This window comes from Onychostoma macrolepis, chromosome 24 (assembly GCF_012432095.1).
Source record: "Onychostoma macrolepis isolate SWU-2019 chromosome 24, ASM1243209v1, whole genome shotgun sequence".
NCBI classification, from domain to species: Eukaryota; Metazoa; Chordata; class Actinopteri; order Cypriniformes; family Cyprinidae; genus Onychostoma; species Onychostoma macrolepis.
Genome location: NC_081178.1, coordinates 26,156,164 through 26,173,367, shown reverse-complemented (window position 1 = coordinate 26,173,367; position 17,204 = coordinate 26,156,164). Strand labels below are relative to the sequence as shown.

The window sequence follows — 17,204 nt, the reverse complement described above, 5'->3', positions numbered from 1 at the left end:
AGTCTTTCTGATGTGTTTCACTGTCTGTTGAATTAACTCCTGCACTGATCCTCTTTAATTCAGAAAGAAAATCTCTCTGATTCTAAACTGTGGCCAGAATCTTGGAAAAATAATGCCTTGCATTAGTATTTACATACTGTAGTACTAAAAGTACAGACTTGCAGTTATTTTAGACATCGTGATGGTATTTTGATATATACGTACACTGGATGATTATAATATGATTGTCCTGGTTTCTATATGACAATAGTTGAAGTTCCACTATGGTAAATGTATGAAAATACCTTATTACTATAGAGTGATTAAATATAATGTGCCACTGTATGTACATTAAAAAATATATATTAAAAATACATTAAAACAGTATTATTGTGAAATATTATTAGAATTTACTGTAAAATATCTGTTTTCTATGTGAATATATAGTAAAATGTAATTTATTTCTGTGATGCGCAGCTGTATTTTCAGCATCATTACTCCAGTCTTCAGTGTCACATGATCTTCAGAAATCATTCTAATATGCTGATTTGCTGCTCAACAAACATTTCTGATTATTATCAATGTTGAAAACAGTTGTGCTGCACAATATTTTTGTGGAAACCTTGATACATTTTATTTTTCAGGATTCACAGATGAATAAAAAGTTCAAAAGAACATAATTTATTTGAAACAGAAGTCTTTTGCAACATTATAAATGTATTTACTGTCACGTTTGATCGATTTAATGAATCCTTAATGAATCCTTGCTGAATAAAAGTATTCATTTCTTAAAAGAAAAAAAAAATCTTACTGACCACAAACAAACTGTGTATGTGTGTGTATACAGTATATATATATACAGTACCCTCCACTAATATTGGCATCCTTGATAAATATGAGCAAAGGCAGCTGTGAAAATAAATCTACATTGTTTATCCTTTTGATCTTTGACTCAAAAAATTCACATGATTCTGACCTATCATTGAAGTAAAACAATAGAAAGTGGGGAGAAAATCTCATGATGAAATTAATGTTTTTCTCCAATGAATGTTGGCCACAATTATTGGCACCCCTAGAAATTCTTATGAGTAAAATATATCTGAAGTATATTCCTGTAAATTCATATTTACATTTTTTAGCACCCCAGGGTGACTAGCAGCATGAAATGTTACAGCCATGACTTCTGTTCCACAGGATTATAAATATGAGGAACACAAAGACCAAATTCCCCTAATCATCCATCACAAGGAGTAAAACCAAAGAATATAGTTCTGATGTGCAAAACAAGATTGTTGAGCAACACAAAATAGGAAAGTGGCTGTAAGAAAAATCCCAATTTACACCATCAGGGCAATAATTAAGAGGTTCATATCAACTAAAGATGTTAAAAATCTGCCTGGAAGAGGATGTGTGTCTATATCGTCCTAATGCACGGTGAGGAGGAGAGTTTGAGTGCCCAAAGACTCTCCAAGGACCACAGCTGGAGAATTGTAGAGATTAGTTGAGCCTTGGGGTCAGAAACCTAAAAATATACAGTGGGGCAAAAAAGTATTTAGTCAGCCACCAATTGTGCAAGTTCTCCCACTTAAAAAGATGAGAGGCCTGTAATTTTCATCATAGGTATACCTCAACTATGAGAGACAAAATGAGAAAAAAAAAATCCAGAAAATCACATTGTAGGATTTTTAAAGAATTAATTGGTAAATTCCTCTGTAAAATAAGATTTCTGGCTCTCACAGACCTGTAACTTCTTCTTTAAGAGGCTCCTCTGTCCTCCACTCGTTACCTGTATTAATGACATCTGTTTGAACTCGTTATCAGCATAAAAGACACCTGTCCACAACCTCAAACAGTCCAACTCCAAACTCCACCATGGCCAAGACCAAAGAGCTGTCAAAGGACACCAGAAACACAATTGTAGACCTGCACCAGGCTGGGAAGACTGAATCTGCAATAGGTAAGCAGCTTGGTGTGAAGAAATCAACTGTGGGAGCAATTATTAGAAAATGAAAGACATACAAGACCACTGATAATCTCCCTCGATCTGGGGCTCCACGCAAGATCTCACCCCGTGGGGTCAAAATGATCACAAGAACTGTGAGCAAAACTCCCAGAACCACACGGGGGACCTAGTGAATGACCTGCAGAGAGCTGGGACCAAAGTAACAAAGGCTACCATCAGTAACACACTGCACCGCCAGGGACTCAAATCCTGCAGTGCCAGACGTGTCCCCCTGCTTAAGCCAGTACATGTCCGGCCCGTCTGAAGTTTGCTAGAGAGCATTTGGATGATCCAGAAGAGGATTGGGAGAATGTCTCATGGTCAGATGAAACCAAAACAGAACTTTTTGGTAAAAACTCAACTTGTCGTGTTTGGAGGAGAAAGAATGCTGAGTTGCATCCAAAGAACAGCATACCTACTGTGAAGCATGGGGGTGGAAACATCGCGTTTTGGGGCTGTTTTTCTGCAAAGGGACCAGGACGACTGATCCGTGTAAACGAAATAATGAATGGGGCCATGTATCGTGAGATTTTGAGTGAAAACCTCCTTCCATCAGCAAGGGCATTGAAGATGAAACGTGGCTGGGTCTTTCAGCGTGACAATGATCCCAAACACACCGCCCGAACAGCGAAGGAGTGGCTTCAGAAGAAGCATTTCAAGGTCCTGGAGTGGCCTAGCCAGTCTCCAGATCTCAACCCGCTGTTGCCCAGCGACAGCCCCAAAACATTACTGCTCTAGAGGAGATCTGCATGGAGGAATGGGCCAAAATACCAGCAACAGTGTGTGAAGACTTATAGAAAACGTTTGACCTCTGTCATTGCCAACAAAGGGTATATAAAACAAAGTATTGAGATGAAATTTTGTTATTGACCAAATACTTATTTTACACCATAATTTGCAAATAAATTCTTTAAAAATCCTACAATGTGATTTTCTGGATTTTTTTTTCTCATTTTGTCTCTCATAGTTGAGGTATACCTATGATGAAAATTACAGGCCTCTCTCATCTTTTTAAGTGGGAGAACTTGCACAATTGGTGGCTGACTAAATACTTTTTTGCCCCACTATATATCAAACATCCCCTACATCACATGTTGTTCGGCACTCATCCAAAAACAATCTCCAGCATATTCAGTTGGCTGGCTTCTATGGTCAGATGAAACAGAAAAAAATAGCTTTTTGGCAGCAAACCCACCAGATGAGTTTAGTACAGACAGGGTTAAAAAGTAGCCCATGTCCACGGTTAAATATACTGCTGGATCTTTAATGTTGTGGCCTGTTTTTCTGCCGGAGGTCCTGAACATCTTGTTCAGATGCATGGCATCATGTATTCTGTTAAATACCAACAGATTTAAAAAATCAAAACCCGTCTGCTTCTGTTAGAAATCTTCTAATGGGCCGTGTTTGGATCTTACACCAGAACAACAATCCAAAACAAACATCAAAATAAACACAAAAGTGGGTCACTGAGCCCAAATTGAATCTTTCACCATGGCTGTCCCTGTCCTCTGATCTGAACCCTACAGAAGATGATTGAGTGAACCGAAGAGAAGAAGCTGTGAATCTGAAGGATCTGGAGAGACTCTGGATGAAGGAATGGTCTCTGATCTCTTCTCAGGTGTTCTCCAAACTCTTCAGGCGTTACAGGAGAAAACTCAGAGCTGTTATCTCGGGAGAAGGACGTTGCAATAATTGGGTGCCAATAATTGTGGCCAACATGAACTAGAGAAAGCATTTATTTCATCATGAGATTTCCCCCCCATTTTCTATTGTTTTACTTCAATGATAGGTTAGAATTTAGTGATTTTTTTTTAATGAAAGATCAAAAGGATAAACAATGCATATTTATTTTCACAGCCGCCTTTGCTCATATTTACCAAGGGTGCCAATATTAGTGGAGGGCACTGTATATATATATATATATATATATATATATATATACGTATGTGTGTGTTTGTTTGTTTGTTTTGTTATTTGCATTTGATTAAATTCAAGTTTGATTCTGCATTTTCCACTTTGAGTGTTTAGAGGGTCTTGTCATCCTATATTACTATAGTACTATAGGCAAAAAAAACATAGTAATACCATGTTTTTTTTGTTTTTGTTTTTTGGTACTTTTTGCTAGTGCTGCAAGAAGCTGTAAATCTGTACCTTTACAGCATTAAATGTGTCTCTGAAGAGTGTAAGTATCCTCCCTCTGAAGCATGCAGCTGTTTGCAACTATTTTCTCTTAATTGTATAAATTATTGCTGCTACATTAATGCTGCACCAGCCTTTGACACATAAACATGCAACCCCCGAACATCTAAATGAGATGCATTTGGACAGCAGTTCTCCTCTGCTTGTGTTTGTTATCCTCTGCTCAGCTGTGGTCTGTCTTTAACCAGCGTAATGTGTTTCTGAGCCGTGTCTTTCCAGAGCCCGTTTGAGGACACACTGGATTTGGTTATGGGAGCGGGGAGAGGGTTTGGCTTGATGTCATTGTGATGGCATAAGCCGCTGAGTTTGGGCTTGTGGGGCGCTGATTGAAAAGCTGTCCTAAAAAGTCCTAGGTGGCTCCTTGAAAAAGAATCGTGATTCTTTGGTTAACTGCCACAGGGAACAAAACAAGCCAGTCTTGTGCTTTCATAGACTCTGTCACCACTGCAGTTTTCTGATGGACTGCAGCCAGGATGCAGCATCCCAGAACACAAAGAACGTTCTGTATCACACACACACACACACACACACACTTATATTCTGATATATTAAGATAAGGGCTACAATAAAGCCAATAACAATAGCTAAATCTATTATTATTATTTTTTATTTTTTTATTTTTTTACTGAAATGATTTCATTTTTACAAGTATTAAATTTTTTTTTTAAGTTTAAAAAATAAAAATTGTTAATTAATTTCATTAGAATATATTTAACAATAACAATAGCTGAGTGTATTTTAATTGTATTTTTATTATTATTTTTTAAATTACACATTTTTATTTCTGATACACCAAAGGGTATAATAAAGGCAATGTAAATTTTGATTAAAAAAAAATATATATATATATATATATATATATATATATATATATATATATTTTTTTTTTTTTTTTTTTTTGAAGTATTTTAATTAAGTATTTTACTTAAAATATATATATTAATTTTTTTTCATCAAATAAATCATTTCTTATATTCTGATAAGCCAATGGGCACAATAAAGGTAAAGACAATCATCTATTTTATGTATGTATTTATTTATTTATTTTACTATGAATTAATTTTTTAAATATTTAAAAAAAAGTGAATGTTATCTTTATAAATCCAATAAATTATTAGCCATTTGGGAAGGTCAGGAATGAAGCAACATATTAGTAATATTTCCAGTCCATGTGTTATGAACCATCAGATTCCCTTGAGGTAATAAACTTAATGAAATAGAATGGAAATCATGCAATACAAAGAGGTTGGGGGGGGAACTGAATACCAGCAGTTAACACCAATCTGTTCGATGTAGAACTGAGCACTCTTTTTTGTTTTTGTTTTTGTTTTGTTTTTTTGTATTCGCAGCGATTTAACTTTGTGTCCCTGCCGACGGACGTTTTGGAGATTGAGGTTAAAGATAAATTTGCCAAGAGCAGACCCATCATCAAACGCTTCCTGGGAAATTTAGTTGTGCCTGTGCAAAGGCTGCTGGAGAAACATGCTATCGGGTAGGTCTCTGCTAATTCTATTGTTAATCATTCACATTTCATCTGACTGTGAGTCTGCCGAGGACTGTGATTACACTCCAATTCTTGACTTGTTTCTCAAATTACTGGTCCATTTGTGCATCGTTTTACTGCCAGGGTTTCAGTTTTCATAAATATATCTAATTATTTCTACTGTGCACAAGAAGGTACATTCATTTACATGACTGAATATGCACAGATAGACTCCTGCAGTGATGTTTTTGATGTGCCATTCAATTTATTTTACGGTAAATTGCCTGTAGGATTTAAATGTCAAGCATCCTTGTCTCTCATGTGTGTAAACAGGGACCGTGTGGTGAATTACACTTTAGGCCGACGGCTTCCAACAGATCATGTCAGCGGCCAGCTGCAGTTTCGTTTTGAGATAACCTCGTCAATTCATCCAGGTCTGCAGCATGTTTACTAATGCATCTGTTCTCATAAACAACATAAGCAAAACCCACAGTACAAGTACTGAGATCATTTATGTTGTTGTCACTATGTTAATCATGTTAATTATGTAATTTAAGAGAAAGTAGTATTTATTGTTGTTCATTTTATTTTGTTTGATATTTATTATTATTGTTTTTGCATTTATGCATTTGTCAGGCGTTTTATCCAAAGCGACTTGCATTGCGTTCAAGGTATACATTTGATCAGTTTTATGCATTCCCCAGGAATTGAACCAATTACTTTGTTGTTGCTAGCACCATGATCATCTGTTGGAGCTGCACTGTCAGAACAAATGGGCAAAAATTTTACCTTTAGGTGTACAACAGCTTGTCACCTTTGTACCCCTAAAGGGTGCATATAAGTACCTTGCAGTAGTGATATTTACCCTTCAGGTAATAATATGTACTCTTCTGGTACTATTATGAATACTTTAGGGGTAAAGAGGGTACAAAGATGTACGTTTGAGGGCACTGCCCACTGAAAAGCTGTTTTTTTCTGACAGTGTAGAGTAATTCTAGCTGTATTGCAAAGATGCAGTAGATGGCTTCCATCAGTACTCCCAAAGCTTGCACAGGATTGACATTTCACTCTGTAACATTAGGCAGTTTTCATTTAAATGCGGTTAGTGTTGATGATCGCATTATTTTTAATTTGTATATGCTTACATATGAGATCGCTCGTTTCTGTGTCTTCCTCGTCTGTGTTTTTGATCAGCGCTTTCTAGACTCATTCAGGAGATGCGTAATAGTGCCCCCAGCTTTTAATCGTGAAAACCCAGAATATTCCGTGTTTGGCAGGGTAGCGTCATCTCATGAATAACGGAAAATTCGGGGAATAACGGGGAGAAGGTTAAGAAAAAGTTACATTTTCTCTTGAGATTGGTTTGGAATTTCTAAACTGTTTATTGGTAAAGGTATCTTGTGTTATTTCATAGCTGATCTGTTTAACCATATTGACAGATTCGCTTATTCTCTCTGGTAGATGATGAGGAGGTGTCCCTCAATGCAATGCCAGTCTTTGATACAACACCTGACCCGCAGCCTGAGCAGGAGCCCAATGAGGACCTACCACCAGCTTCTGATCTGCCTGTGGAGGATGCATTGAGTTTGGGACCTGACATTCTGGAGATGCCTAATGAAAGTCCTCCAGAGGTAGAGACCCAGGATGCTGTGCTGCTCACCTCTCTAGATGAACCCAGTAAGGATACCCAACCAGAAGCAGAAGGATCAGCTGATGAGCTTGTAACAGCTCGAGCAGAGATACTATTGAGCGATGCCACTCAAGGAGAGACTGCAGAGCAAGACCCTGGAAAAACAGAGTCCGAGGAGATGCAGGAGGAAACTGTGGCTGAGACTCTTTTGGAGGTTCTGGAGAACCATGAAGCTGAAGACACAGGTGGACCAACTGGAATGGGACCTACTGGAGAGCATGCAGAGGTTGAGGTAGGTACAAGTTCAGAGCAGTTGGAAGGAGATGGGAATGAGGAAGAACCCTGTTCGCCAAGGATGCGGAGTGCCTTGAAGCGCAAGAACCGACCCTGTTCGCTTCCGGTGTCCGAGTTGGAGACGGTCATCGCCTCGGCTTGTGAGGAACCAGAGACGCCACGGTCTCACTACATCCGCATTCATCATCTGCTGCACAGCTTGCCGTCAGCTCAGTGCCACCATGACAGCCAAGATGAAGACGATGTACTTGACCCGGAATCTTCTGAGGAAGTCACTGTGAAACCCCAAGAGGACAAAGAGGAAGAGCTGGAAGAAGATGAGGTGTCTGAAGCCCAGTCTCCATCCATCGTGCCCGAGTGTCCTAGACCTTGTTGCAGGCGTACTCTACCACGTAGCCTCTCCATCGAGCGCCTTTCTGAACTCAACCAACTTTTGGAAGGTGAAAGACCCTCACCTTCCACCCTCCGCCTGGAAAGCGAACACATGGAAGTGGGTGGTGGATTCGGAAGCAGAAGAGAACCTCGAGAGAGTGAGTGCGAACTGTGTGACAACTCCTGCTACAGTACTTCCTGTTACAGCACGTCCTGTTACAGCACTTCCTGTTACAGTAACTCAGGTTACGAGGGGCGTAACCACCTTTGCAGCCATACACGCCTCTCTTCGGTTGACAGCACCCGTCTGTCGGAGAGCACCGTTTTCTCCTCGCAGGAGGAAGAGGAGGAGGAGAACAGTGCTTTTGAGTCCATCTCGGATTCGGTGCAGAGTCCAGATATAAGGGAGCCAGGAGACGGGTTGGTTCATTGGAGGGAGTCATCATCGGAAGAAAGTCCCCAGAGAGAAGGGGAAGTGGAGATGTCACCAGTACCTGGGCCTAGTGTAAGGTCAACAGGTGAGGAGCCTTGTCCAAATTACGCATTGCGGAAAGGTCTTTCATGTTAGCTAAATAAACTGAGTTATGTTCAGAATGGACTTCTAACATAATGCTTAATGCAGAGATATTTTAGCTCTGCTCATGGAGACCCACTGTCCTGCCTAATTTAGATTCAACCCTAATCAATCACACCTGAACAAGGTGAATCAAGGCTTTTAGGATGACTTGAAAATCACAGGGAGGTGTGTTAAAGCAGGTTGTATCTAATGCCGAATCCCATTTAGCTAGAAAGTTGGATGTCAGAGCTGGAAATGACGCCACCCAAGTTGACCGTGCTCCAGTTCACAGTTGGACGCATGCATTGTTAGCAATAACAGTCAATAAAAACACATACAAAGTGACATTTTCCACAGATAAAGTATCGTGTCCACAGATATAGGTTAGGTAGTAGGGATGTGCATCTTCATAACTGAGGCCGATGCAATACACATCTCGATGCATAGCCAGCGATACGATACATTGAAGATACATATGAAGCAGCTAGCGATGCGATGCGATACGATTCACCCCTATTACGATGCAGTGCGATTCGATTTCGATTCGATTCGATGCAATAAGATGCAATTGAAAAAATATGATCACTTTTATTTCTTTGGTTCAGACAAACAGCAAATCATAAATTAACTTATGTGTCTTCTGACTTCTAACGCCTCGAGGCCTGTTTAATAAAACAAGTTTACCAAATAAGCCAGGTTAATTTCAGTTACTCTGACTCACTGTCAAATGATTTGGTTCCATAAAGCAAATTTAACAAAGATCAACCTCAGTCACTGTGGCTGCTTATGCTAGAAAGCTAACCTGGTCCAGGGCAGGCAAACTGTCCGGCTAAGCTGAGCTCACTGACCAATAGGAATGCAATGATATTACCACTGACTCTCTCACATACTAGCCTTTCTCTCTGGTTTTATAACAGCTGTACCTTTTATAGTTAGAACAGATAGCATTAGAACATTACAATCTAACATTGCTCTTCAAAGCATTAACAATCACTAACCTAAAAGTTAAAATCACTAAATTAAAACTACATTTTAACTGCTACAAGAAACACACATTAACTCATCTGAGCTTAGTAATTAGGACTGTATTAGCTTACATTTTATTTGCCCATTACAATAATAGTCCCTTTACAGTTACTGCTATCATAAAATCCTCAGAATTATTGCTCTCCGTCTGTTTAACACGCATGTGCGCAGCAGCGCTCGTCCACTCGTGTAAGCCCACTCCTGACAGCAAAATGGATATATTTGCTAATGAGGAAAACAAAACGTCTCAAATGCATTAAACAGCACATATATATTCGCTCTTTGCCATGCTGGATCGATTTGATCCATGATCGACATTAAGAGCTGCTTAATAATAAGCGTGCACAAATTAGTTAGATTGTGTGAACTTACATTGTCGTTTAAAACAGCTTTAGCCCTGATTGATTTGTTAGGTTATTTCAAGTCAGGTTTTGGACTTTAATCCCCGCTTTTCCTCGGGTCTCCGTAGTGTTGTTGTGATTCGTCATATTCACGTGCAGCGGTGATGAGAGAACGCACTTGAGAAACAGTCTCGAGAGGAGAAATCAATCTACATATAAAGTATTGGTCACAGATTATTGGTCACTTTCTAAACAATAAAAGTGTAGCGCAACCACTAGTAATTATATATAAATAAATCGGTTTTTACCAATGCAAATATGTTAGAAATGATGCATCACGATACAAATGCCAGCTTGCATCCGATACACTGCATCGCATCATTAACTTTTTTTTGCCGATGCACAGAGCGAATCGGGGAATCTTCCCATCCCTATTATGTACTGTGTGCAAACAAATAGTAACTAAACTAATATATTACTACTGTTTCGCTTATGTTCATATGGTTGAACAATTCGGCAGAGCTGATATTTTGGATTCTGAGGACCTCCGACTGTAGCGGTGTTACAGTTAAAAGTTCGTACAGGGAACTCGGAATTTCCAACTTCTGAGTACAAATGGAACGCACCAAAACTTAGCAGGATACTGAGTCTCCAGGAGCAGGTTTGAAGACCTATGGTTTGCTGCGTACTGCACAATATAATGTTTTCGGAAGTTTTTTGTCACATGTCCTCATTACATGACATGCTTAATTCACATATTATTCTTTATTATAGGCCTAATTGTAATTATAGTTAACAAAAATGAAATTGCTCTTTTTGTATGTTTAATCCAATATTGTGTTAAATGTCTTATAAATTGAAAGAGAAAGCGATGTTGAAAATATAACTGTATGCAGTTGGTCATCTAGGTGCATATTGACTGGTTTTATACGGCACACAATATCCACACTGCATACTACAGAAATGTAACTAGTAGAATGGTACTGGACATAGCAATTATTGAAACACTCCCATAACACTGAACATACTTTTTCAGCTAGCTTTTTATGGTTATGTTGTTGTAATGGGTTGTTTTTATACTTCATTAAAGCACAGGCAGAATTTGTGACATAACATCATCATTAAAAGAAAGCCACACTACTTATAATTATTTCAGTGCTGCTTTCTAGTTTGCCCTGTGATGAGTTTGGCTGCCAATTACTGCTGTACACTGTTGAATATGATCTCTAACTGTTGAGAACCGATAAGGACTCTCTAATTAGCCTTTCACCTTCACTGCCCACATTTAATAGACAGTCACCAGAAAGGCTTCCTGGTCCATGATATCTCAATGAATTTGTTTACGAGATATTACATATATAGGGCGAATTCAGGTAAATTGTGTAACTTTTTGACAATTTTGGCCCTGAATTCAGCCTATATATTATTAATGCTGGTGGTTCTCAACTTGTTTTGCTTAAGGACCTAGATTTTAAACACAATAGAGTCCCAAAATTGTACAACCCGAATTCCAGAAATGTTGGGACGTTTCTTAAATTTGAATAAAATGAAAACTAAAAGAATTTCAAATCACATGAGCCAATATTTTATTCACAATGGAACATAGATAACATAACAAATGTTTAAACTAAGAAATTTTACAATTTTATACACAAAATGAGCTAATTTCAAATTTTATGCCTGCTACAGGTCTCAAAATAGTTGGGACGGGGGCATGTTTACCATGGTGTAGAATCTCCTCTTCTTTTCAAAACAGTTTGAAGACGCCTGGGCATCGAGGTTATGAGTTTCTGGAGTTTTGGTGTTGGAATTTGGTCCCATTCTTGCCTGATATAGGTTTCCAGCTGCTGAAGACTTCGTGGTCGTCTTTGACGTATTTTTCATTTAATGATGCGCCGAATGTTCTCTATAGCTGAAAGATCTGGACTGCAGGCAGACCAGTTCAGCACCCGGACTCTTCTACTACGAAACCATGCTGTTGTAATAGCTGCAGTATGTGGTTTTGATTGTCCTGCTGAAATACACGTCTTCTGGAGGGGAGCATATGTTTCTCTAAAAGCTTTATATACCTTTCAGCATTCATAGTGCCTTCCAAAACATGCAAGCTTCCCATACCGTATGCACTTATGCACCCCCATACCATCAGAGATGCTGGCTTTTGAACTGAATGCTGATAACACGCTGGAAGATCTCCCTCCTCTTTAGCTCGGAGGACACGGCGTCCGTGATTTCCAACAAGAATGTCAAATTTGTACTCGTCTGACCATAGAACACTTTTCCACTTTGAAACAGTCTATTTCTTGGCCCACAGGACACGACGGCGCTTCTGGACCATGTTCACATATGGCTTCCTTTTTGCATGATAGAGCTTTAGTTAGCATCTGCAGATGGCACGGCGGATTGTGTTTACCGACAGTGGTTTCTGGAAGTATTCCTGGGCCCATTTAGTAATGTCAATGACAGAATCATGCCGATGAGTGATGCAGTGTCGTCTGAGGGCCCGAAGACCACGGGCATCCAACAAAGGTCTTCGGCCTTGTCCCTTACGCACAGAGATTTCTCCAGTTTCTCTGAATCTTTTGATGATGTTATGCGCTGTAGATGATGAGATTTGCAAAGCCTTTGCAATTTGACATTGAGGAACGTTGTTTTTAAAGTATTCCACAATCTTTTTACGCACTCTTTCACAGATTGGAGAGCCTCTGCCCATCTTTATTTCTCTGCCTCTCTAAAACATCCCTTTTATAGCTAATCATGTTACAGACCTTATGTCAGTTAACTTAATTAGTTGCTAGATGTTCCCCCAGCCGAATCTTTTCAAAATGTCTTGCTTTTTCAGCCCTTTGTTGCCCCGTGACAACTTTTTTGAGACCTGTAGCAGGCATCAAATTTGAAATGAGCTCATTTAGTGGATAAAAGTGTAAAATTTATCTGTTTAAATGTGTTATGTTCTCCATGTTCTATTGTGAATAAAATATTGGCTCATGAGATTTGAAAGTCTTTTAGTTTTCGTTTTATTCAAATTTAAAGAACGTCCCAACATTTTCGGAATTCGGGTTGTGTATATATATATATATATATGTATGTATATTAGACTATACAAATATTTGACTTAGTTACGTTATATTTATTGCAGTTTTTCAATTTTATTATATTTTTTGTGTGACACTGGCAGGAGAATTTTCAGCCCACCAGTTGAGAACCACTGATTTATGGCATATGTAGATTGTCATAAGTCATGGGCCTGTATTTGATTTTGTTTGTAGGCAGTTGTCATATGCAATGCTGTCATCATACAATCACTCAGCTTCCTGCTTTGTGGCCTGATCCCCATCATTACCCAAGTGTTGATGAACCATTACCACCAAGTAAGCTTTCCTGAGTCACACCTAACCCTCGCTTATGCCATTAACCTGCTACCTTCATTTGCGTTTGAATGTGTGTGTGTGTGTGTGTGTGTGTATCTGAGTGTTAGAAGTGTGTGTGTGTGTGTGTGTGTGTGTGTGTTCATGGTTTGAACTGACACGAGATTCACTTGATCCCATGTTTATTAATGCTCACTCCCAGCATTGCATTTAATCATCATCAAAGACAATGCATTCATACCATTGTCCATCTCAGTGACATTCATCACCCTCTCCTTTCTATCCAAAGTGTTGGCTATAGAATAAAATGCAATCTGAAACTAATTACAAATCCTCAATCAAGCATCATTTAAAGTTCATTAGTCAGAGGAAGCGGGTGTCAGGTCTTTGAAAAATATCAGCATGTTGTTCACTCACAACAGAGATGAACTCAGAAATTACTGTTTGGGTCTTAAAACCTGCTTGAATATGTCTTGGTGTTGAGTACACAATATCATGAGCTTATTTAGGCAATTGAGCAGGACAAGAGCTTTCAAAAATGGAAAGAACACAAGCTTTTTGGTGTCAGAATTGATCTCTCCTCGAGAGGGATTTCCAGGAACTCTAAGCACAATTAACATAAATGAGCTTGTCTCTCAAGAGATACGTGATTGTCTGATCTGATCTCTCAAGGGTTTCTTCACAGTTGCCATAGTGACACAGGCCACAAAGAGGCTGAGTATGCATACGGCGTTTTTATTTAAAGCTATTATACAAAAGCAAGTCAGTTAATGTGTTTTAACTTACAGCTACACTATGAATGTTACTTTCAAAGCCAGTAATTCTCAAATCCTAAAAAGCTTGAAAGTGAAGGAAAACTAAGCCATCAAGACATTTTTAATAAGAAAAATGCTTAGAATAATTAAATATAAAGTCATTTGCATGGACATTTTTCAAACATAGGTGGTGTGCAATGCGACCAATTGCAAAATAACATTGTGATTTATTAAATTAAGCAATATTTTGATATTATATATTGTAAATTAATTTATATTATTTTTTACAAATATTTTAATGAAACAAAATATTTTATTTAGTTAAACATTAAATTGTGTTTATTGCATTTTTAAAAATGTGACACTGAAAGAAAAATTCTCACTCCGCCAATTAAGAGCCACTGATTTATGGCATAGACTGTCATAAGATTGCCATAATCCTCCTAATTTGCAGGTGTTGGTTCAGTTATGAGGTTTTGAGTTGTGTATTGATACTCACAATGTAACACTGGTGGCATTTTACTGTACAACAGAAACACAAAAAATGCACTCAAAATCCTCTGACAGCATAAATACTGCAGAGAGCTTAAATTATATTGACATACAATATATTCAGCTCCAGAATACTGGTATATTCTCAGAATGAATGAATGAAAAATGTGTTTTTTTCCTGACACACACTCATACTCTCTATGCTGAAATATGCTACAAACCCGTCCAGTTTCTCCAGTGGATAATGAAGATAAATGAATGGATCACAAGGGATTTGTAATGTAGATTGGCATTTGTTGATTGATTTCTGTGCAAATCTGCTATTTACAAGTGCAGTTATTAATGTGGTTTGGCAAACGTCTGTCTGTGTTCAGAAAGAGGCAGAGAAACAGGCACACGTCACTCTCACAGCTGCACCACAGAGACTAATAAATCAAACCCCATTCCTCACGGAGAGCTCTAGTTTGCCAAGGCCTGAAGTATAACGATATCTTATTTATGTGTGTGTGTGTGTGTGTGAGTTAAAGCTTGTGTTGTGTGTTTAAAGCTGTGCTTCTTCACGGTCCAACATACGTGTGAGTTTTCAATGCATACCAGACTTGACAGCTGATTTCCCTTCAATTCATGACTGTGAATTTGAATCGAAATGTCCATTTTACACAAGATGCTGGAATTGGAATGACTGAAAAAAAATAATAATAATAATAATTTTCTTGAATTGAAATTCACAGAAGCACAGTCAATATATAAATATAAATATTTTATTTTTAAGGATTCACAGATGAATAGAACAATCAAAAGAATGGCATTTATATTATATTATATCTTAAAGATGTTAGAATTTTAGATTATTATTATTTTTTTAAATACACTGTAAAAAGTGATGTTAACTTAACTTAAAAAAATTGAGGAAACTCGTTGCCTTAAAATTATTAAGTAAATAATCATTTAAAAAAAAAAAATTAAGTGAATTGTCAAGTTCACTTAACTTTTGTTTAATTTTTTTATTATTATTTACTTAATAATTTGTACTAAAAAAAAAACTGAGTACAAATGATGTTGTTTCAAACATTATCATAATTTGTCAACAAATATCCCATATATTGTGTATGATCATAACATGTTTATGGTTAATTCTTAATGAAAAATGAAACATGTTATTACTCCAGTTTCTGCATCTTGTTTGCTAACATCAATTCAAATTCTGTTCAGATTGTTAAAAGCATTGCTTCATAGATATGTATGATATATTCAGAACCTATGATTTAAATCGCATTGAATTGTCTCTGCTCAGTCTGACTGTATGTGTTTATATGTTTCTTATATATAAGCTGATGTACTTCTTTCTGACTGGCACAGACTGGGAGGCACGGATAGACAGTCATGGCCGTGTTTTCTACGTGGATCATGTGAACCGCACCACCACGTGGCAGAGGCCCATCCATGCAGCCAAATGCAGTGGCATCCGGAGATCCGGCTCCACTCACCAGATGGAGCAGCTCAACAGGAGGTAGAGCACGACTGATCCCCATACGCTCTCTCATACACTCATTAACTATAGTATCGCTATATATGGTGACTCTATGTGTTTGTTTTTAGCCCTGTAGAACATTTTCTGCTCTTTTAAATGTGTTGTTGTCATGCTAGTGAAATGAATAGAGCAAAAACAGCTTCAAGTATATTTGAGCTGATGCTGCCACCTAGAGGACACATACTGAATCTGTCTGTGTAACACTACAGCTAACAGGAGCATATGAGGTTTTATGTTAAATTGATTAAACAAAATATTCCTCTCTCAAATAAATGCTGTTCTTTTGAACTTTCTATTCATCTGTGAATCCTGAAAAATCAAATGCATCACAGTTTCCACAAAAATATTGTGCAGCACAACTGTTTTCAACATTGATAATAATCAGAAATGTTTGTTGAGCAGCAAATCAGCATATTAGAATGATTTCTGAAGATCATGTGACGCTGAAGACTGCAGTAATGATGCTGAAAATACAGCTGCGCACCACAGAAATAAATTACAGTTTAACACATAGTCACATAGAAAACAGCTATTTGAAATTGTGATAATATTTCTGTTTTTACTGTATAAATAGTCTAGATTATAACAGCGATTACTGATTTTTTTTTTACTGTATTTCTGATTAAATAAATGCAGCCTTGGCGAGCAGAAGACTATAGTTCTTTAAATAAAGATAAGATGTTACTGACCTCAAAGGTTTTAACAGCATTGTAAATTATTATTATTATTTTTTTATTTTACCTGCAATACCATGCAGGTAGCTTTTTTTTATTCATCTTTGAAATTCATTTAAAAAGTGAAGCTTTAAGATTCATATAAAAATAAGCTAAATTTGTTGTTATTGTCATTAAAAAAATATTTTAAAAATAAAATGCACGATTTTTTCACCTTCCATTAAGATTTTGATTGATGTATTGTCAAGATATGAAATAATATCTTAAAAAATATCAAACAAATAAATTTACATTATCAAAAAGAGAACGAGCCTCTCATAAAATGCAGAGTATGTGAGTGACACTTGAGGAATTGTGGCAAACACAGACTGCTTTTCATAAGTTTTCTTCATATAATGATGTATAGTATAAACAACAGATTGTTTTCCATTAAGAACAGTGATAGTTTGAGCATGATGTTGTTTTGTCTCCAGGTATCAGAACATCCAGAGGACGATGGCCACCG

At 37.5% G+C, this 17,204-nt stretch overlaps 1 protein-coding gene across 3 annotated transcripts in view; it reads left to right on the top strand.

Moving 5' to 3' along the window:
- The window catches only part of LOC131533373 (E3 ubiquitin-protein ligase HECW1), a 79,934-nt gene that overhangs the window by 39,559 nt on the left and 23,171 nt on the right, over positions 1–17,204 (top strand). For 2 of the 3 annotated variants that reach the window (XM_058765679.1, XM_058765680.1), the window contains 6 exons: positions 5,530–5,672; positions 5,997–6,097; positions 7,125–8,477; positions 13,149–13,250; positions 15,854–16,004; positions 17,173–17,204. The exon at positions 17,173–17,204 is cut by the window's right edge and continues 78 nt beyond it. In XM_058765679.1, coding sequence (XP_058621662.1) covers positions 5,530–5,672; positions 5,997–6,097; positions 7,125–8,477; positions 13,149–13,250; positions 15,854–16,004; positions 17,173–17,204 — 1,882 coding nt within the window. The remainder of the gene's footprint in view (positions 1–5,529; positions 5,673–5,996; positions 6,098–7,124; positions 8,478–13,148; positions 13,251–15,853; positions 16,005–17,172) is intronic. The other variant, XM_058765681.1, reaches the window with a different exon arrangement.